This window comes from Ictidomys tridecemlineatus, chromosome 13 (genome assembly GCF_052094955.1).
Source record: "Ictidomys tridecemlineatus isolate mIctTri1 chromosome 13, mIctTri1.hap1, whole genome shotgun sequence".
Classification (NCBI taxonomy): domain Eukaryota; kingdom Metazoa; phylum Chordata; class Mammalia; order Rodentia; family Sciuridae; genus Ictidomys; species Ictidomys tridecemlineatus.
This window is the reverse complement of record NC_135489.1, coordinates 54,407,900-54,430,756: the sequence shown is the minus strand read 5'-3', so window position 1 is coordinate 54,430,756 and position 22,857 is coordinate 54,407,900. Positions and strand designations below refer to the sequence as shown.

At 37.0% G+C, this 22,857-nt stretch overlaps 1 protein-coding gene across 3 annotated transcripts in view; it reads right to left on the bottom strand.

Moving 5' to 3' along the window:
- Arhgap28 (Rho GTPase activating protein 28) overlaps positions 1-21,674 on the bottom strand; it is a 186,048-nt gene extending 164,374 nt beyond the window's left edge. For all 3 annotated transcript variants that reach the window (XM_040275092.2, XM_078030362.1, XM_078030364.1), the window contains exon 1: positions 21,400-21,674. In XM_040275092.2, coding sequence (XP_040131026.1) covers positions 21,400-21,575 — 176 coding nt within the window. In that variant the 5' untranslated portion in view covers positions 21,576-21,674. The remainder of the gene's footprint in view (positions 1-21,399) is intronic.
- Between the last annotated feature and the right edge of the window lie 1,183 nt (positions 21,675-22,857).

The following is a 22,857-nucleotide window of genomic DNA, read 5'->3' as shown; positions in this document are numbered from 1 at the left end:
TTTGCATTGGAAACAAGGACCAAATTTTCTGAAACAACACCATGTGTAGAACCAATCTGTGCATGCCCCCAGTTAGATGATTCTTTCTCATGGGCTCAACTGGCATAGATAATTCTACCTTTCTATGTTCCAGCCCCAACAGTCTAAAGTTTTGAACATATTTCTTTTGGCCATCATTTTCCAGCTTTTAAAATTATGTTCTCTGATTCCCTCTGAATCATCCCAAGTCACAGAGCTCTAAATTAGATGCTGCACTTTAACTGGAGACAAATTATCTCCAAGAAGAGCAACTGCCTCACAATGAGGTCATGGAAACTCCAGTTTCAGTTTGAAAACAAAAGCATTTCCCTTTCTCTTTCACCTCCTGGGGATATTTTTTTTTTCTTTACAAGAGATAAAATCTAACAAAGTAAAAATATAAGCAGTTAGCCTTGTGGAATCTGACCCAGATTAGTATTACTCTTTGTTTCTCTACTGCCTTATTTTCTATTCTCAATGTAAAAATAAAAATAAAAAAGTCTTCTGTGATAAATTTTAACCAGAATCAATTATTTTGTTTCCCAATTTTGGAAAAGAAAATTTGTACACGGCCTGCCTCCATTTCATAAATATTTATAGAGCATACTGCTAGGTACCAAGATCATAAAGATCAATGCTGACTCCTGCTCTCAGGGAGGTTGCAGTCCAGTGTTGGGCAGGGGGCTACTACAAAGAAGTCACATCATAATTACCAGTGGGAATTTCAAGCTGCAATTGCCCCAGGGTTCATTGTAAGTATAAAGGAGATAAGCTGAGCCAGACTGGAAGAGAGTAGAAAAGGTATTAGAGAAGGTTTTCTAGAAAATATAACCTATGACCCGATGTTCAGGGATAATGAAACTTAACCAAATGAAGACAGGTGGGCAAATGAAGTGGGATGTATATATTCAAAGGGGACTAAGTGTGATGGTGAAGGGGCATGAGCTCTGTCATGGTATGGACATTCTACACAACTTAAAAAATAAATGATAGCACTGTGGGTTTGCGGTGAATTCTTCATAGTTTAGTTGGGTAAATGACCCTCTATGCCTTAGTTTTTAAATCTGTCAGAGAAGAAACAATATAGTGTTCACCTTGTAAGAGTAAGGCTCTTGGGGCTGCAACATGTATAAAGTAGTTGGAACCATGTTTGCTTTATAGGAAGCACTCAATAAATATGAGCAATTATTAGCATGAACACAGACCAAGAAAGAGTTTGGGAAGAGAGCCTAGAAGGGCATGGTGCCCCCAAAAGGAAAAGCCCAATAGAAAAAAGGATCCCAGAAAAGAGAACTGAGCTGGAGGTCATTGGAAATGACATTGTGAAGGCATGCTTCTTTTCTCCTGGAGTCCTCAGTGAACTTTAAATGCATGCTGAAGGTACTTCCCTGAAACTACCTTCACTTTAATTACTACTTGGAAATAAACTGTCAGTGAGAATTATTTATATCTTAATTTTTAGTTATAAAAATCAAAATTCTCCTTTCCATTAAGTTACTTATTTTCATAAGACAGACTAATGATGGTGTTGTGAATATGCCATTTATCCCAAGATTGGAGAAGGAGTGTGGTCCTGTATCTATGGATATTGTATTTGTGACTAACAATCTGGGGTTACACATGAGGCAGATGACAGTCTGTGGATGGAGTAATATTATGTTCTGATGCCACGTATCATATGAGAAGGAATGACAAGAAGAGAACATGAAAACGTAATGAGGAGTTCTTCTATTTAAAATAAATGGTGTGGAAATTGCTATAGTTTGAATCTTAAATGTCCCACAAAGCCCATATTTAAAAGGCATGGTTCTTAGTTTGGTGCTACTGAAATTGGTAGAAACTGGGAGAGGTAGGAACTAGCAAGAGGTCTTTACGTCACTGGGATCATACCCTCAAAGGGGACTGTGGGATTCCCGTCTCTCTCATTCTTTTCATATCCTGGCCAAGAGATCAGCAGCTTTGCTCTACCACATGCCCCTTACCATGATGTGCTGCCTCACCATAGGCCTGAAAGCAGTGTGGTCAACAGACCATGGACTGAAACCTTCAAAAAAGTGAGCCAAAATAAAACTTGTCTCTTTATAAGTTGATAATCTCAGGCAACTATTAAGCTAATGGAAAATGTACTAATATAGAAATGTTAGAATATTAGAGACTTGAGTGGCTTAACATCTTAATCTTACTTGAAAATGAGGCTAGATATTTTCTGAGGAAACATGGGGCTCAAAAGTCCTATAAACTGATGAAAAAGCTATCTTAAATCAAAGCAGAAGACAAAATCCTGAATAAAGGGAAATATTTCTCCAGTCTATAACACTGTTGTACAGTATTACTATGGAATGTTGGTAGGACAGAATGGGATCTGGCTTTTACATTTCTAACTTTCCTATAAAGATATAGGACTAATTTGCTATCCATGAGCTTAGCTAATACTCTTGAACCCATATTTTATGAGTATTATGACCTACAGGATGGATAATGTGCCAACAGATCAGATCACTGGTTTGCTCCAATTGACTTTTAGCTCAAACATTTTTTCTGGTGCCATTATGCTTATATAGTTCAGAGATGTGCTGTAAGCTCCATCCCCAATCTCAGAAATGCTTCATTTACATAAACTTTTTATTTCCCCCCATGTTGGCACACAAAACTAGCAAATGATGGTCTCAAATGTGTATCATTCATTTGTTTAGGTATCTATGGAAAACACTAAAGCACTGAACAAATTCCCACTTAGGAATGTGCCGTGGACTGTGGGTATCAGGAAAAAAAAAAAAAAAAAGGATTGCTTTCTCTTGTTTTCCTATTAGGCAACAATTAACATTTTCCATTATGTTAAGTGAAATACTGAAGGACTATACTTTCCTTAATAAATGTCTAGAACTTAGGTTCTTCTTAGGCCTTGACCTTGTTAAATGTTTATTGCAAAAATTTTCACTTCTGAGAACAAAAACATGCTAGCCACGGGCCCTCCCAGCCTCTGCTCCGTCAGCTTTCTTACATTGGCCAGAATGTCCCAGCCACAGAAGTTATTCATCATGGTAATGATATCCAGAAACATCCTGATTATAGGGAGACGACACTGAACAGCACCATCCAACACAGCAGTCATTCCAGCCGGTCCCTATTTTAGCCATGTGCTATTTTTACATGAAACTTGTCCTACATTTGTTCAAAGCTAATCTCTAGGTACTAGAGAAACACTCTGAATGCCACAAGCGCTGTCTCTAGGTATAGAATATAGTCATGATAACTATAAATGTAAAGATATCCTGGATGTTAAATTGTTTCCCTAAATGGGTACTGATGCATTGATGTAGTAAATGATTCGTTTGACTGAATATTTGCTGAATTTGAGGTTCATTCATGTTTGGGAATATGGAGAACTCTGTTCTGGGGTGGCATCATTCCAGGAAGGTGGAAAATCTTAAACGAAATATCTTTCACCACTTTCCCAAAACAAATAGAGGTGCATTCCATAATAATAGCAGCCATGGACTTTAACTGTACCTGACCTAGTTTGAGATGACCTCCAAAATCTGCTCTCAGTAACATTTTGACTTCATGGAATTCCCAAAGTCAGGGTTTCTTTAGGGTTGACTTAAAGCCTTTTCCCCTCTGACTGCCCTATGTGTATCTTTGGTGCATAATGCTAGGAAAACCCCATTACCCACAATGCCCAGCTGGGTCACCCAACCACAAACCAAGTCAAACACAACGGTAGCATGAGTCACTGGGACAATAGCAATGTATGACTCCACTGAATATGGGACTTTGGCTGAACCACTAGGATTCCTGCATGTGTTTGTAATTTGCTATGATATTAGCCATTAAGCCAGCTACTTCCAATGTGCAAACAAGTTTCTATCAGTCATTTGAGTTTCACTTTGGAGGGAAAGGGATAAACTCTTCAAGAGTTATAATAGAAGTAAGGTTCTGCTTGAGTCTGATTCTTTAATAATTAACACTTTTCTTCAATAAACTATACATATAATATCTATGAAGATTTGAAGACACCCTCCTGAAGTGAGGAACTTTTAATAATTTAGTTGCTTTGGATGTTTAATTAACATCTTTGACAACATGTTTGTTTAACCATCCCTACCTTGCAAATAAAATCCCACCAAATTCATCTACAGAAACTATTACCACTTTCCTTACTAATCCCTCAATATTTCTAACCTGAATAACTGGCCCTTCTTACCCCCTCTTCCTCCCCTTCACCCCCATTCATACACCAATATGCACAAGTCACCCAGGAGATCCACATGCCCATCTCAAAAATTATTTTCTCCCTGAAGCAAACCCTATTTTCTCTCCATAGGCAGCAATACTGAAGGTGACATCATTCCCAGCCCTCATGGGCTCTGTCTAATCTCCTAAATCACAGGAAATGCATGTTGTTTAGGTTTAATCTTTCCCAGCATCTTCAAAAGAAGACATCCAACAGATATTTGTTAAAACAAAGATTTCAGAAAGAAAGATCAGATGGATGAATGAACAGAAAATCAGAGAATCTAGAGATTTCTATTTTCTTGGTTAAGATTATTATCCATTCCTCTCATACTCTTATAATTTTAAAACAATGGGCTGGGGATGTGTCTCAAGCGGTAGCGCGCTCGCCTGGTATGCGTGCGACCCAGGTTCGATCCTCAGCACCACATACCAACAAAAGATGTTGTGTCTGCCGAGAACTGAAAAATTCTCTCTCTCTCTCTCTCTCTCTCTCTCTCTCTCTCTCTCTCTCTCTCTCTCTCTCTCTCTCTTTAATAAAATAATAATTTTAAAACAATTATTTGGAAAACTGATCAGTATACTATGCCTTTTTTGCCAGTAATTAATCTGCTTGCTAAATGTATAGTTCCCATCCTTTCTTAAGATATCCCTTGCTTACATTTTCAGAATGCTATCACCTAAATTCCTTCATCTGTTTCTTTGTCTCTTGCTTTCTCTTTTACTACTTTAAAATATTTGAGCTAAGATAGTCTCCCCAACTGTCAATCCAATGGTATGTTTGGGTTAATGTGACTCACATCCATCATAAGCAGAACAGAGCAATGAACACTGAAAGATAGGAGAGTGATTTATCTGGGTTCTTGAAAAGCTACTATACTTAGATTCAGTGTTCACACTTTAACCTGCATAGGTGATTAACAGGTACAAACTCAGGTCCCTTTCAGCTTTCTATGTTCTGGAGATCTAATTCTCTGTATTTTGCTGTGACAAGCTTGCTATACAAGTTTCATGAGTAGACAGAACAGGAAGCTGTCTGTAGTCTTCAGTTTCCCAATACTAGGACCAAAACACCTGACAGAAACAACTTATAAGGAGGAGAAGTTTGTTTTGGCTCATAGTTTCAGAGGTTTCAGCCCCTGATTTATTGGCCTGGTTGCTCTGGGCCTGCAGTGGCACCATATATCACGGCGGGAACACGTCACAGAGGAAGTCTGCTCACTTCACAGTGGGTAGTAAAAAAGACAGGAAGCAACCAGCAACCAATATCCCTTTAAGGGTACAACCTAATGACCTAACTTCCTTCTATGACAGCCCACCTTCTAGAGGTGCCACAGGCTGGTGACTAACCCTTAGCAGCTGGGTCTTTAGAGGACATTAAAGTTCCAAAATATGACAATGATTCAGTCAGTAGCTGGATATTATGGCCCATGGACCAATCCAGCCTACTTCCTATTTCAATAAAGGTGTATTCTTTATTTTTTCTTTCTCCCTTCATTTTTATGGTGGGGGGGGGATTACAGGGATTTAACACACATCTACCACTGAGATGCCTTATTTATTTTTTATTTTGAGACAGGGTCTTGCTAAGTTGCTGAGGCTGGCCTTGAACTTGCAATCCTCTTGCCTCAGCCTCCTGAGTCACTGAGATTACAGGTGTGTGCCACCACAACTGGCTCAAATAAAGTTTTATAAGAACATAATCAAACCTACTGGTTTACATATTTGTCTATGTCTGTTCTGTGTTAACAACAACAGAGTTGTAACAGAGGTTATATAACAAGCAAAGCTCAAAATATTGGTCTTCTGCAGAAAAACTTCACCAATCCCTAGTGTAAATAATGTACATTAAGGTGTGTGACTTCCTGCCTAAAGAACTCTTCTCTGTTCCCTGAAAAAGACCTATAATTTCACCATCAGAATAAGACCTATAATTTCACCATCAGAAGTTTTTGGAAAGTACACACACACACACACACACACACACACACACACACACACACACTTTGGAAAAGTAAAACACCTTAAACACTAAGGCAGGTAGTCAAATCATTTGATTCCCACCTTAGTGGGAGCCAATATCCCTTTGCTATACAAATGATCCCTACATGATGCATGGCAGGGTAAATAGAAGGGCTTCAGGACGCCAAAACAAATTAATCAGGCACAAAAATAAACTTGATTCCATCCTAGTTTGGTCTGGGTCTACCATGGAGAAATAAGTCTCCAGATCCCACAGCCTGAGAGCAGAATTGTGAGTTCAATTTTCTGACCCCAAAATGAGTTTTAATCTAAACCTACTTACTTTCCTACCCCACCTCCTTACATCCAACAACCAGTCCCTGAAAGATAGCTGGATGACAGGTACAATAATTAAATAAAACCAACAAATGGTCTGTCTGCATTATTACCACTTTCAAGCTTTGATAAAATGATGTGCTTGAGTATAATTTCCCCTTCAGAGTAGCAGATAAGAAGGGAAGAGAAAGAGAGAGAAAAAGATGGGGGAAGGGGAGACAGTCCTTAGAGACAGTTCTCTAAGCCCATTTCCTTTATAGGCACATTCTTGTAACAAGGCCTCAGCGTAGGACCTAATGTGTCAGAAGAAGCTCAAAAGCAGACAATAAGGAAAACATGAAGTGATTTTTTTCCCTTAATTTGTGTGTATATATATATATGTTTTATTAGAAAATTAAGAACACAGAGAAAATATTCCACAATATGCTCATGTTTTCTAGAAATCTCTGCTTTATTTAAATTATATTAAATTTATTCTAATTTTCTACCAAAATAATTATAAATTAAATTATTTAAATTGGATTAAATATTATTAAATTAAATTATGTAAAGTATTAAATATTGCATTAATACAATATTAACAAAATTTGTCTTTCCAAAAAGAAGTCATTAGTGTATACTATGTAAAAATAACAATAGATAAATAAAAATAGATTAAAAAATAAAGGGCCATGGTGTTCTTAAATAGCACACAACACTCCTACTAAATAAGCTCCCAATTTATAACTCCTGAAATATATAAATCACTTCTGCTTCTTGGATAGGCTATATTTTTCAAAGAGAAGTTTAAAGACAAGCACCTTACTGATATATTAATCCTCACTTAGGTTGCTTGGTTGTAGTAAAGCAATCTCAAACTAATCAAAAATTCATGCTACTGAGACAGCTCAAGGACCTGTGAGATCAATTGAATGAGCAAAGTTAAACTAGAGGGGGAAACATGTTATTCTAAAATTAGTATAGGTCTACAATTATCTAGTTACTTTCCACCTTAATCATAGAGGAAAACTAGATTCACGCTTTAAAAGACCCTAGAGGTCAGCTAGTGGAATCCCTTCATTATCCAAATGAAGAAACGGCATGTCACTGAGTACAGTCTGACCCTAATCATTCCAGCCAGAGAGCACATTGAACAATTATGACCCTCCCCCACTTTGTTCATACTGAATGGCCTCAGCAAGACCAGCAACTGCAGCTACAGGTTGCAATACCCTTCTCTTATAATGGTTCGTCTGCCAAAAACTCTTCCAACTCTTATAATTGCCCTATTAACACATGCTCACTCTTTTAAGATTTAATTGAATCTTAAATCTTTAATTGAATTAACTCCTCCAAGAAGCATTTCTTGAACCTGAGCCTTGAGTGTTAGTTAAATCTTTTCTGTTCTTCCAGAATATCTGATGCATTTTCCTCATTCATTCATTCATTCATTCAACTGTTCAAATATTGAGTGTACATTCGGGGACATTAAGCTGAATGTTTGGGATCCTAAGATGACAAATACAATTTCTGTTCTGGGGGAGCTCCAGTTTTGGTTGCTGCTGATACTGACCCTCAACACACGTATCTATTTTCTCTTAGGGATCAACTACGAACCGCTTTTGTAGCACCAACATATATGGCATACAGGGGCTCAATTAATCTTTCTTCAATTGCACTTTTGTAAGAATTAGAATTTAAAATTTTCATGTTTTAATGAGTGAAATGATCCATAAGCAAATCTTAATCTTTAAAGCAATGGCGGATATATTCTAATAAGTATCTATGTATGCTGTACTTCTTTTACCAAGGTATGGGTGTTTATGAACTGTTACCAGTTTTGATATTTATTAATTATTCTTCAATTGATGGCATACTTGTAATAGTTTGCTATTCTGTGAATGAAGGTTAATTTAGAGGATCCTCTCTCTCTCAGAAAATTTCAGAAAGAAAGAGATGTTCATATTTCAGAAGGTATACCCAATAGCTTCTCATCAAGAGACAGTCATATTTCCACATTTCAGCTTCCACTGTGTTCATTCAGAAACCATTTGTTAAGACTTAAGTATCAGGCCGTTTGATGGTGGAGAGCAGACAATAGGTAAGGACTCAGTGATGAGGAAAATAGACAATGCTCTTATCCTAATGATACTTCCATACTACTGTAGGGTTATGGATAAAGTTTCATCCTATAAGCAAAAATAATATGTATTGTAATAGTCCACTTTGTATTATTATAACAAAATACCTGACATTGGGTACTTTATAACAAAAAAGCTAAAATGGCTCATGATTCTGGCGTCTAGAGGGTCTAAGTGGCATGATGCCAGGATTCTCATGAGGGTCCCCTTGCTGCATCACAATGTGGGAGAGAAGAGGGAAAAGGATTGATTGCATGCAGAAGTACATGGGGTGATCTCATTTTATAACAATCTACTCTAAAGAAAACTAATTCAGCCTTCAAGAACTACATTAGTCCTTGTAATGCTGAAGGTGGGGTGCCAATAACCTAATTACTTCTCAGTAGGCCCTACCTCTGATTTCTTTTTGTAATTTTTTGGTACTGGGGATTGAACCCAGGGCTGCTTTACCATGAAACTACATCCTCAGTCCTTTTTATTTTGAGATATGGTCTCATTAAATTGCTGACAATAGTCTTGAACTTGCAATCCTCCTGCCTCAACCTTCCCAATCACTGGGATTACAGGCATGTGTCATCATGCAGGCTAGGCCTTACCTCTTAAAGATCCACCATCTCTCAATATTATTACATTGAGGGGCCAAACTTCTGCACAGCAAGTTTGAGGGAACACACTCAAAGCAAACATGATGTGCATTAGCCAAGGATTTTAAGAATGGAAAGACATGTGTTAAGCCCTAAATTTTAGAATTGCTAGGTTTCTTTCTTGACTTCTATCCGATTTTCACCTTTTTTTTTTGGTAAGTTTTAAAACCTCCCAAATTCAATCTGCCACCATTCTCTCTTTTCTTCTCAAAAGTAAGCTTTTAGAAGGAATCACTTCTTCTTGCTGCCTCCATTTATTTCCTTGACCTTCACTTTTCAACCAGTAGCAAACTGGCCTCCAACTCTACAACTCTATTAAACCCACTGAAACAAAGAGTATCACTAATATCCACACTAATATCCACACTAAAAGTCCAGAAGATGATTTTCAGCTTTCACCCTTACTGGCCATTTTGCTACTCTTGATGTAGCTGTCGGATCATTCTGAGTCCAACACGATGGCTTCCAGACTGCTCCAATCTTTCTGATCTCTGTTACAGGCTCTCAGGCCCTGCTTTTCCCAACTTGGCATTGCTGCTCGGATTTCCATCTTTGTTCTCCCACTGTCTCTATGGAGACTCTACTCTCTCCTGCCAAAGCTCACCCTATCCCAGCCTGGACTATCCCCCAGCACTAAAGTCTCTTATAAATAAATATTTTTTAAAACTTTTGGCCATAATCTCCCTCCTAAAATTCTGACTTATACAGCCAACTGTCTGCTAAACATATATACTTCATGATCTCACAGGATCCTAGAGGTCACGTTCCCATGTGAAACCCATTATCATACCACCTATAATCTACTCATCCACCAGAATTCACAATTTCAGCTAGTAACACTCCCAGACAGAAACCTAAGTCATTTTTTCCTAGTCCTCATTATGCATTTAATCACTAAATCATATTAATTTAGTTGCTGGTTTTCCCCGTAGAATCTACTAGTCCCTTTCATCCATATTCCCATAACCTAAATGTAGATTATCATCTTTCCTTGAACAAATGCATGAGCCTTCTAAGCCATTTCTCCACCCCTTCCTGGTCTACTTTAAACCCATGATTTATGATCCAGAGGAACAAATAGACTGAGAGATCCTGAAACCGAATGAACAAACAGCTAGAGATTACACTTTTGATTATATGGATTTTAACCCAATAGCTCTTGAATCAGACTAAAACAGAATGACCCAGATTGGTTTGAGCAGGGTATGGGCAGGAGTGTGAAAGAGACAGAAGAGTGGGTGAATAGGGGTAAGATTTGGCTAACTGAAAAGAACTCCCTTTTTCAACACATTTTAAAAGCTTCTCAGTAGCAAAGCACTTCCACAAACTATTAGAGAATTGGTGCTAGTTTTTTAAACTCCCATGAGAACTTTGGAAGCACTGGAAAAGAGGAGCATCATGCTTAAGATTGATATAATCAACATTTGGGCTCCCCACAAGCGATGCCTCATGTTGTTTTAGCTGGTATTGACTCACTATCTCACCAAGCATGACACAGCTTTAGATTCTCAGGACATGGCCTGCTTTTCTCTATTACATGTGCCAGCAACTGGCAGAGTGGGAGTCCTCCAGTGTGGAGCTTTCTGCAACTAAGCACAATTCAGACATTATAAAAAAAACAGTTGTCAAGTCGACCTTGTAATTCCGGAGCTTTATAAATGAGGCAGAGAGGACTTGAGTGTGTTAAAAATCACAGGCCTAGGCATCCTCTGTTTTCCAAAACAGAAACTGTGGAAAACTTTCAGTCAGCTCTTTTCCCCATTAATTGCTTATTCTATTGAGGTCAGTAAATGTTTTTCTTTAAGATGTCAATGAAAAGGCAAAGCAAGTTATGTTTTCAAGCCTTTCAGAGATACTCTTGGTGAGATAACATACAGAGCTATAGCAGCTCTGGAAAGGAAGCAAAGGAAATGCCATTCTCAAAATCCACCTCAACCCTTCTCTAGTTCTACCCTTTCATGCTTCCCAGTCTGGAGGCCCATCTTCCTCCCTCTGAGTGGCCCTTGCTGTTGGCCTGACTGAGCAAGGTAGGCCAAGGCACCAGCTGGAGTGGATGCTGCTGTGATTGGAGCAGGTGACCGAAATCAGTAGAACAAAATTCAGAACCTGCCTCAACAGGTTCCTTTTTCCTGCTTCTCCCTAGTTCACCTCCCAGTTGAACTAGAGATTGCTACTTGCTGTCCTCATTCATGACTGGTCTTCATGAAGCCTAATCCTCTCAGCAACACACTCTGAACTCCCCAGCTGGTTAAGAAGAGGGAGAAAACACGCCTAGAGATGTGACAGTTGGCCCAGACCACTGTTTACATGTGACTAACATGACTGTATGGTATCTGTAGTTCTTGTTTACTAGGAACTGAAATTTACCAAAGTGAATACCTAGAAAATAAACATAAGCAACCAGAGACTAGAGGCCATTCCAATTTCTAGCCTCTACCAAAAATTCAAGGCCAGGTCAGGAAGGACCCAGGATTAGTTGTATAAATGGAAATCTTTGAAGCTCATTTTAGGTCAGCATCATCTGTGACCCTAAGATCACTGATGGGTAAGGGTTGTGCAATGCTCTGGGGTCCAGATTTCTATAACCTATCCTGTTTTTTATTTCCCCCAGGACAGGTTCTCACTATGTGACCCAGGCTGGCCCTGAAGTTCTGGGCTTAAGTGATCCTCTCACCCCAGCCTTCTAAGTAGCTAAGACTACAGATCCACACACAGCACCCTGCATCACCCTATATTTTTGAGCAAGATACAGAATAGAATTGATCTCCACAAGGTCATAGTGTAGAACCTGACTTGGTCCCTTGGTTGGTTCCAAATCAGGATGAAGTAGAAACCTGAGGAGGAAGGCCCCATTTATTCTCATAGAATACTGCCTCCTCTCAACTTGCATTAAAATTTCTTATGTTATTAATCATATGGGAAGGAATTAAATGAAAAATATGTTTTAATCACAGAAGTTTGTCCTACAGCCTAATTTATAAAACTGAAGGGAGAAATCCTAAAATCTTGTACTAGGAACATGAACCTAAGGATTACGGGATAAAAATTGCCCTTCCCCCTTCTACAATTGGGGAAAAAGAGCCACAGAAAGATTTCCATTTACTGATTGCTTAGATCTTACTTTCTTAGTCATTCTTGCTTGGATCTTACATTCTTGGTCAATCTGAACGACTTGAGCAAATTTTGTCTAAAATATTGTTACCTAAATAAGACTGCATGAAGGGCAAGAATATAGCTTTGAAACGGGGGGGGGTAATAATCCTATTACTGAAGTTCCTTCAAGTGATAACAAAATTGCACAAATGAGCTATTTATATACATGCATATGTAACTCATTCTATGCTTATTCCATCAAAATAGAACAGAAAGTTTTGCAAAAGGAAACACTAAATCAAAACTGAGTATTTATAAAATCTATTATGTGAAAGTTGCTATTGCTGGTGCTAATGGGGATATGAGATGAAACTGTACATGCTCTTAATAAACCTATAATAAAATTAAAGCATAAAAACAATAAGTCTATAATATATTAAACAATGTTACAATTTAATGATGGGTTAAAAGCACCAGTTTTGGCAGAAGGCTGAGTAGGATTTATGGCTCTCTCATTATCTTGCTGTGTGGTCATGGGCTACTTTTCTATGCCTGAGCTTCTTCTCATGCCACAGGACTGTTGTAAGGATTAATGGGATAATGCATGTCAGGCTGGTAGCATAGCGTTTGGCCCCTAGTAAGCTCAGTAAAATCAGGTGTGTCTGTCTGGCTGTTTTTAAATGACATCACAGGACAATGATGACTAATTGCCAAATTATAATTATATTGGTAGATTGTAGTTTATTACAACAGCTAATAACTGTTCTGAGTAGTACTATTGTCAAGGAAACCTTTGGAAAATAGGATTGCATTTATTTTCTCTTATTTTGTTTTTCATCTCTTGCCCCTTAAAGATGGATTTAATCTAACCACTGATATATTAACTTGGGTCACTGTATGAATTTTTTAAATGTGCTAGTGAGAGTGAGGGGAGAAGTGGGAAGAAAAGGCATCATCACATAATTAGATATAAAGTAAAGATTAGTTATAATTTAAACATGTTTAAGATTTTTTCCAGATTTTTCTACTGATCTGAAAAACATAAATGTATTGATGGATCTTTATATAAATGCAAATACATTAGTGAGTATTTCTTTAGTGGCAAATGCAAGGGTCAGTGTTTTCTACATTGAGTTTCACAAATGAATAATTACCAGGAAACTTCAAAGGAATCTCTACCTTACACATTACAGATATACAAAAAAAAAAAAATTTTGTGGCTGACAACAGAGTTTACCATAGATATAAAGATTTGTCTTCATATATATAAGATAATCAATACCACAACTTAGAATGACTGAAATAGTACAAATAAATCTCAAGTGTTTGAAAATTCAAAAATCACTACACACTACTTTATCCTTGGTGTCTGGTGTCTCCTTACTGTCTTTTGTGTTGTGTTTGTGTGTGTTCATCATCTATTCATCTGAGGGATTGGAAATGGAATGCACAGACTTAATTAGTTTTTAAGAGTAATATGAGCCACACAGCTGGTTCTCTAAGTACGCTGAGTAAGTGCTCTCCCACCCTTGGAATTATAGGGCACCTCATCCTGTCAAATGGATGGTTTATCCATAATATTCATTTATTCAAGAGTGATATAATTGACACTCAAAGAATGCATCAAAACTCTTTTTTAAAAGATGAATGTATAATAAAATTATTTGCTATTTTCTTTAGAGACTAAAGCACCTTTAAGATTTTGGATATATTGTTATTTTGTTTTGATACACATCCTCCAGGAATCACAAATAAATGGATAATTTGAACTTCATGTGATAATAGTGAGTTACACAAAACTCATCAACTCCAATAACCTGAAATCCACAAGAAAATCAAAGCAAGCAAACTAAAAATATCTCCAAGAAACCAAAATAAATAAATTCTATCAAATTCTTCAACAAAGATTATACACTGTAGCCCTTTGAACAGCATTATCTTTACCTACAAGCTTGGCTATCTGATTAAAAGTAAATTCCAAGTTAAAAGTAATAATATTAGAAATTTTTTTAAAAAGCAAGTTAAAGAGTTTCAGGGATGCCTAAAAATAAGGAGGAAATAACAAAAAAAATAATAAATTATATAAGAGAAAAAACAATATGCCATATAGGTTATTTACTAGTAAGGCAAGCAAACAATATCTTAATAAGTATCTTTACTATTGCACTTTAATCATGTTCTTTATGATGACAAGTCTCTAAGGTTAATGTCTACACTATTTAAAGGTATGCCTGACTTTGCATTTTCATTCAAAGTGGCTTAAAAACAATACAAAGCTAACAATTGAGCCAGATATAATTTATTCCCAAAATTTCCTTCTGAGAAACATTCTATCCACCTCTTATGTTTTGCTACAATAACAGTTTACTTTTATTCTTGGCTAGAATTCATTGAAGTAAGAGTGTGTCAATTATTTCAGAAATGAAATTGTTTGGTTTGAGGATGGAATGAGAAGAAATTCTGATTATATGTAAATAAGAATGCTTACTTTAGTCAAAATACATTTTCAGATGTTCATGTAACATCTCAAGAAAGTGTTTTCCATCAGCTACCAAAATACTTCTAAGAAAATAAGATAGTCTCAGTAATACTCTCCAGGAAAAGTGGGATTTAAGAACAACCACCCTCTCTTAACAAAATATTTAATTTATTAACTTTCTGATTCTTTCTTTCTCTTAACCCTCTAATAAAATTTTGCTTCCAAGAATTCATGGAACTTTGAAAATTAGGGAATTTACTTTTATAGTTTTCATGCATCAGACCAGGCAAAATTAAGTCATTTTATTGTCCCTTGTATCTGAACTGAAAAGAACTTTAGATTTAAATAACTACTGGTGCCCATTTCCATTTGGTTTACTTTCTAAAGGTGAAGAACATAAAAACAATAAAATCTTAAGGAATGCTGATTGTATATTTTATTGTATGTAAAATAAGTCAAACTAAAAGAAAATTTTAAAAGTCATTAGCCTGGGCAGTGGTGCACTCCTGTAATCCCAGTGGCTCTGGAGGCTGAGGCAGGAGTATCATAAGTTCAAGGCCAGCCTGACCTATCTAGCGAGACCCTATTTCAAAATAAAAATTAAAAAGATTTGGGGTTGTAACTCAGTGGTAAAGCTACTAGGGTTCAACCATGAGCACACATACACCCCCCAAAAAAAACACCCTTAAGAAACGACAGTAATAAATTTTACTGGCAATATCCATAGATGGTTGCTAAAATTAGAAGAGGAAAATCTGAGAAGAGGATATTTGCATAGTCTCAAAGTATGAAGATAATTATAAATTACAAAGGGGGAAATAGTAATTTCATAGCATGGAACCTGGCAGACACCACCTTAACAAGGTAACCAAACTTACAATCAACATTAAGACACATTATCATCATGTACCCACTGGTATGATGGGCCAACATCACTTCTGCAGAATTTTCATCAAAAATGCATAACTTCAGTCTAATCATGAGTAGATATCAGACCAACCCAAATTAAAGGACTAGGTCCTGCAAAATCAGCAACCAGTCCTCAAAAAGTGCCAGAGTCACAAATGACAAGAATAAACTGTTACAGATTAGAGGACACTCAGGAAACATACCTAAATTCAGTTTGGTATATTGAATTTAGCTCTACAATATTCTGAAAATTCCATTCTAGGAAAAAAAAAATCTGGCAAAATCAGAACACAGCCTGTACTAATACTATTAAGCCAGAAGTAGTTTGTTTAGTTTTGACAATGGTAACTCCAGCTATGTAAGCCATTGATATTCAGGAATCCAGGTTAAGTTTACTTTTGCAAGTTTTCTACAAGACTAAAATTATATCAAAATAAAAAGTTAAGAAAAAATTGCCATCTTCATCCACATGAAGGTTATTCCACAACACTCTTGAATTCTCTGGATTTTTTGTAAATACATTAGTGATTAATGAGCAAGGAGAAATGAGCAGGTTAAAAATGGATAGTGCAACTGACCAAATGTTTAGTCAAATGGAAAGATCAAAGGAAATGTACAGATGTTTCCCAATAGCTCTACACATGGAGGTACCTAGGCTCAGCAGGGATCCCACTGTAAAAAGAAACCAGAGACTCCAACTCTGGTTTCAACCACAACATAAAGAATGACCTATAAATTCCTATTCTCTCCCAAGAATACTATTTCCATTACTATTTCTCAATCCTCTAGAACAAATATACCTATAATCCCCCGGAATTTAGTTTCTCTTTATATGTATGCATAAATTCATAGAGATATAAAGTTTAATGTAGCAAAAGTTTGCATCTTGAAATAAATATCTTTCTTAATGAATTAATTTCAACACAGAAAGTTACCAAAAATTACATCACTAAAAGTTTCTAAATGTAGTTCTTCCTCAAAATAAGATATTTACTTCCTAATCATCATTGGTTACATTTTTCATCAAATTATTATCATATAAATAGTTACACTATTAAAAAACAACAACCCCTTCACAAAGTTGAAACACTGTTATAGAGGGAGAATTCCAAGGATGACCTTGGTTAGTGTTTAAATTTGTTTTTGAGGAAGAATTGCTTTTTTTCCTCCTCTATTTTTGTCCTCTACCAGGAAGTTTATGGTATAACTAGATAAACATCAGAATAATCATGACCATTTTATACTATACATTCCTCAAAAACTGTTGTACACCCTTATTTGGATATAATTAAGGAAATCTTTGGAAAAAAACCCCAGATATACAGCTTCATTTTTAGCCACTGCTTCCAAGTGAAATTATCTTGAATATATGACAATATTCTCAGGATTTTAAGTAGAAGCTCTGCCTTTCTAAAATCCTTAAAATTCAGGAATCCAGGTTAAGCACACTTTTACAAGTTTTCTACAAGACTAAAATTATATCAAAATAAAAAGTTAAGAAAAAGTGGCCATCTTCATCCACATGAAGGTGATTCCACAATACTCAGAATTCTCTGGATTTTTTTTGTAAATACATTAGTGATTACTTTAAAGGCAATTTCAACCATTTATTTTAGCAAAACTGAGAATTCATAAAATCTTGATGGCTCTCTTGCCTGCTCTAAAGAAACAACTTGAAATTAAATGTTACAAGTATTCAATGTCACAAGCACTCTCTATGAAGAGTAACAACAAAAGTAGACTTTGTAGAGTTCCTTTGAATTAATTCCTAAGAAAATTTCAAAAGGCAAAAATAATGTGAGGATAAGAATTAATTAAGAGAATTAACCAAATCTATCCATCCTTGAGCACTGTCAGAATCAAGGAATATGATGATAGAAATTGTAAGAAATAAATTAGAATACTTAAAGAAACACAGGGAGAACAGCCCAAAGGCTCAAAGGAAATATAACAGTCTTTAAATGATCCAAAGGATTTCCAAGCAAATACAAATAGCAAAAACAGAAGAACAAAGAAGCATTAACTTTTCTTATTTACTGGCACAATGTATCCTCAACTTATCTGAGACTGCATCAGGATGAGATGCACAAAGTATAATCTGAATATTAAAAATCAAGATATTGGGGCTGGGGATATAGCTTAGTTGGTAGAGTGCTTGCCTTGCATGTACAAGGTCCTGGGTCCGATCCTCCCCCAAAAAATCAAGTCATTAACTTATCCACATTAAATATTGATTTTTTTAATATTTATTTTTTAGTTGTAGTTGGACACAATACCTTTGTTTTATTTATTCATTTTTATGAGGATGGAACCCAGGGCCTTGCAAGCACTAAGCAAGTACTATACCGCTGAGCCACAAATCCAACCCTGAATATTCATTTTTAAAAATGAATTTAAACCTGGAGAGGACTATTGTCAATCTAGCCCAACCTAAAATCAATTAGGTACCCATAACTCCCTCTAAAAGCCATGCATTCACATGACTGGAGATGATTTCACTTGTTATATCCCATATAGTTTGAACCATTGATCAAATGAGATAAGAATGAGTGATCCTTTGAATCCTTCCTAATTCTGAAATGGGAGACATAAAACTAAGATATTTGAGTTTTAAATGTCCAACTTTTTTTGAAAAACCAGGCTCTCAACCCTGTTTTATTTTCCCATTTCCCTGATAGGGATACAAATACCAAAAATGTTTTACTTTTCCCCTTTACATACATTAACACTGTAATTAACAGGATAGCAGTCATAATGCAACTAATAAGTACATCTGGGGCTTCCTTTGGGTGGATTCATATTCTAAGCAGCTTAAATAAACTGCCAAAAGCCACAGGGTAGTAATTGGTATAGTTGATGGTCAAAATCTGGCAATCTGATCCTAAGCCAAAGTAAATGACAAGTACAATTTACTGGCTGCTTACTTCATTGAAATATAATAGGCAGCCCCAGGAGAAACTAAAAAAGACACTCCACTTCAGTGATGAAGAGCAATCTGGACAGTGTAACAAACAGGAGCTCCAACAGCCCATATAGTGGAACAGCTGTTACTATTACTCAGCCTCAGACAGGTTGGAGTTCCTAAATCCTTTGATGAGTTTTTCATTGGAAGTTGGAAACACAGATTTATAACTGAAGCCTATTGATTTATAAATGTTGCCACTTATTTCAACTTTTTTTCCTAAAAATCTCACTGTGCCCACATTTGGGGGGGAGGGGGGGCAGGAATTATATCTCATTTTTCTTGGTATCTCCAATGTCTAATATGTTGCTGGCACACAGTACATGCAAATAGGTTGAGTTCAGCTGTTAAAACTCCCACCATTTTATCTTGGCCATTTTTTTAATCTTAGTTGGAATTCATTAATTTATTCAAGAAATATTTATTGAGTACTATAATGTATAGAAACTGCTCTAAACATTTGGAACACAATAATGGGGGGGAACAGACAAAATCAGAGAGAGAGACATTATATTGTATTTTAGTGAAAGAAACAGGCAAAAAGTATGGAAAAAAAAAGAAAAAGAAAAAAATCACATAAACTGAGGTGTTGTGAAGGCCTGGAAAAGGTTTACTTTGATTTGAACTTATGCTACAGAGAGCTAAAGAATGATGATACTTAGAAAGTCAGATACAATAGTATGCTTTTAGGGACATACTGGTTATTACTCCACAAATAGGTTACAAATATGTAAGCAATTTAAAGGAAAGGGTGTTCTTGAAAGAGAGAGTGCTTTCTTCAGAAGTAGAACAATACCATCTTGCTTCTTGGCTTGAAAGGAAGTATTGATCAGTAGTTAGTGAGTCAAAGGTTAATAACTTGGGGCTGATTATTTCTGTTATCAGACTCATGATTAATGATGAGATGTCCTCTGGCTCCTTGTAAATACAGGAACCTCTTTTTTAGTGCTTTTACTAGGGACCAAGGAATTATGTTATCCTCTTTTGATTCCACTGTAGGGGGAAGGTCCTGTAAAAAGTATAGGGCAATCATCAAAACTGCAAACTTAGAACAACATAAATCTAATTGGCAACCTATGGTAAAACACTAGCTATGACATGAAACTCTCTTGCTCTCATGTATTATCATTCCAAAACACTACATGCTGAGCTAATAAAACTGCTCCCTCCAATTTGCTTTGGAAACGGATGTAGTTTCAGATATCTGGCTGGTGCTGCTAGACAGCTGCTGGCACTTACAAATAGGACAGTTACACCATAGCCATTTTAAAATGCACAGACTTGACCCATGCTTCTCACCAAATCACTTATATCTATATCTATTTCATAACTTGTAATCTAAGTAAAAATAGTCCATGTTGACGCTTCTGAAAATAAAATATGCTAAAACAATTGCATCTCTGTATCTTCGAGTAGGCTTTAAAATAATACACTATTCCTAAAGCTGGAAAGAATACATTAATTTCTCATTGTCTTTATATAAAAATGAGATTTTACTCAACTTGCTCTTTTTGAAAGAAACAATACTTTCTTTGTTAGCCAAGCCAAACACAGATCTCATGCCAATGTAGATAGTTCCTCTCATGGATATCAGCCAAAAATATATTTTGGGAAATAAAGTTACAAATCAATGAAATTAGGAAACAGAAGTAATTACTATCACGTAACTAAAGATAAAAATGTGGAAAAAATCAATGAAAATCAATGTGATGAAATAAAAGCACACCACTCAAATTGTGCCTGAGAAAGAAAAACATTCATCAACTTATCTGCAGCAGATAGTCATATTTAGACTAAATCTTCCCTAAATGTGTAGCTATCAAACCATATGATTCACTCAAATACTTTAGTCTATCCATCTAAACATTTTTGGTTTAATCAGTGGAAGTCTAATTGGCCTTGATTTTGTATCAAATAGATGAACACTGATAAAGCAATTTAACACAGATCCTTGATTTACTAAATCTAAAATGCTCATCGTGAGATGGTTGCAGATCTCTTTTGACCCAAAGAAATAAGTAATAATTGCATTTACAGTATAAAGTAAACATCAGCAACAATCAACAGCTGACACCAATATATTTATATAATTGTATAAATATATTTATTTATAATCTATGTTAAAGGTTTTTAACATCTAGAAATGAAAATTTTTTTAAAAGTCTACTGAAATTTACTTTTTAAAGTGTCTCTTAACCTACTCTTTAATTTAGTTGGCATGCAGTTACTAAAGAAGCTTTCAATAGTTATTCTGAGGATTTAGGATAATGTCATTCAGTATGGGGTTTTTTTCTTTTTTGTGTGTTTAGTTTTAAATTATATTTTAAAAATCTTCCATACTTTATAGGTAACTTTGGCAGAAATGATATATATGTTTTACTTATCTTAAAATTGCATCAAGCCTATATATAACTCCACTGCTAACCCCTGCTGGACAAGCTTAAGCCCTGGGTGGGGAGATTCTTGCATTTCGCACTTCCAGTCAGGACAATACGAAGAACAGTCTCACTCATCTAGTCCACCAAAACTTAAAACAACAATCAAGCCACAAGTGGTGTGTCCCAGCAAATAAGTGCTGCAGAATACAACCTCTGCACCAGCCCAGCCGGAGAGGGCTGCCCTCCAGTGTGTAGTTCCCCTTACCTGCTGAGCGGGTGACTGGAGGCGGACAGGGACGCGCAGCGCTGTTCGCCGCTGGGCTGCTGGGAGCGCGCGTACGAGTGATAGGCGGTCAGCACCACGCCGCCGGAGTCCTCCACCTCCATCGTCAGCCGCGCATGTCTCGGCGATGGCCCCAGAACAAAGACCGGGACTAGCATGGACCAGCGCGCCGGGAGCCTGTCACCAGCCCTGCCGCGCGTCCTTGCGCCCAGAGGCTCTCTCCGCGCTGTCAGGCCGCCGGGGCACTATGGCCCCTCCCGCGGGGCAAGCAAATTAGCATACTCTGGGAACCACGCCCACTGGCGCGGGGGCGGGCAAATTCGCATACATTGAAAGCCACACCCACGGGCACCCGGCAGACTATTTAACATATACTGGGAACCACGCCCACGGGCGCAGGGGGTTTGGGGGAGGGGGATCCCTGCTTCTAGGAAACTGGAAACCTGCCTGATACTTCGGGGCTCTTGCCAGCTGCTCTAGTAAAGTTTGTGTTTTTCTTTCTTTGTTTCTTTTTTTCCTTGTCTCCCCCTCCCCCTTTCCCCTTCAAAGGAGAAGCTTATCCTGTGGCTAGGAACATTTCCTGCCTGGCGGCCAGAAGTAAGAGAAATCATGCTTTAGGTGGAGAAGGAGAGAGGCCAGGTCTAAAATGTGTGCTCCTGGAAGAAAGGGAGAAAATGTGACACGCTCTCATATAAAGCATGCACATCAAAAATTGAAGAACCGGGTTACATTACTGTTTACTTAGTCGAGTTACAATAAACTTGATTTCCTATCCGGTCAGGTTAATTCCCTCTACAGCAAGGGAACACTTCCCTCTCAGGCCCTCAGTGCCACAACAGACCCTTACCTCACCTTTTTCTCCATCCAATCTTGATCATATTCACAGATTCTGTTTCCAACTTGCCTGAAAATTAGAACTGACTATTAGGGGGGAATGGATGCTATTTCCAAGGGTGTTTGTGGGGGGGGGGGGGTTTGTTTGTTTGTTTGTTTTTTAATGAGAGGGGAGAGGTAGGGGCTAGTATAAACATATATATATATATATATATATATATATATATAGCACAAACAGAAACACGAAATTCTTAAAACAAAAAGATAATTGGAAATTTGCTAGAAAGAGACCACGTGACTTGGTGTTTCACACACAGAATGCATGTTTTATCCGTTGTCTCCCGTACATCTCTCAGGTAAGGTGAAGTGGAAAGAGAAATTAATTTGCTCTTTAATGGAGGGTGGCCTGGATCATGCCACTTAACAATCTCAGAATCTGTTCCTTCATCTGTAAAACAGGGAAGTACCATTCATTTCATGGGGTCAGAAGCACCAGGTACACGTTAGGTTTCCATGAAAGGTTCCTTCTCTCCACTAATTCTTACATTTGTCAAGAAAGGAAGACATTTATTTAGGCTGCACTTTCAGAAGCTGAGAAATGTTAGT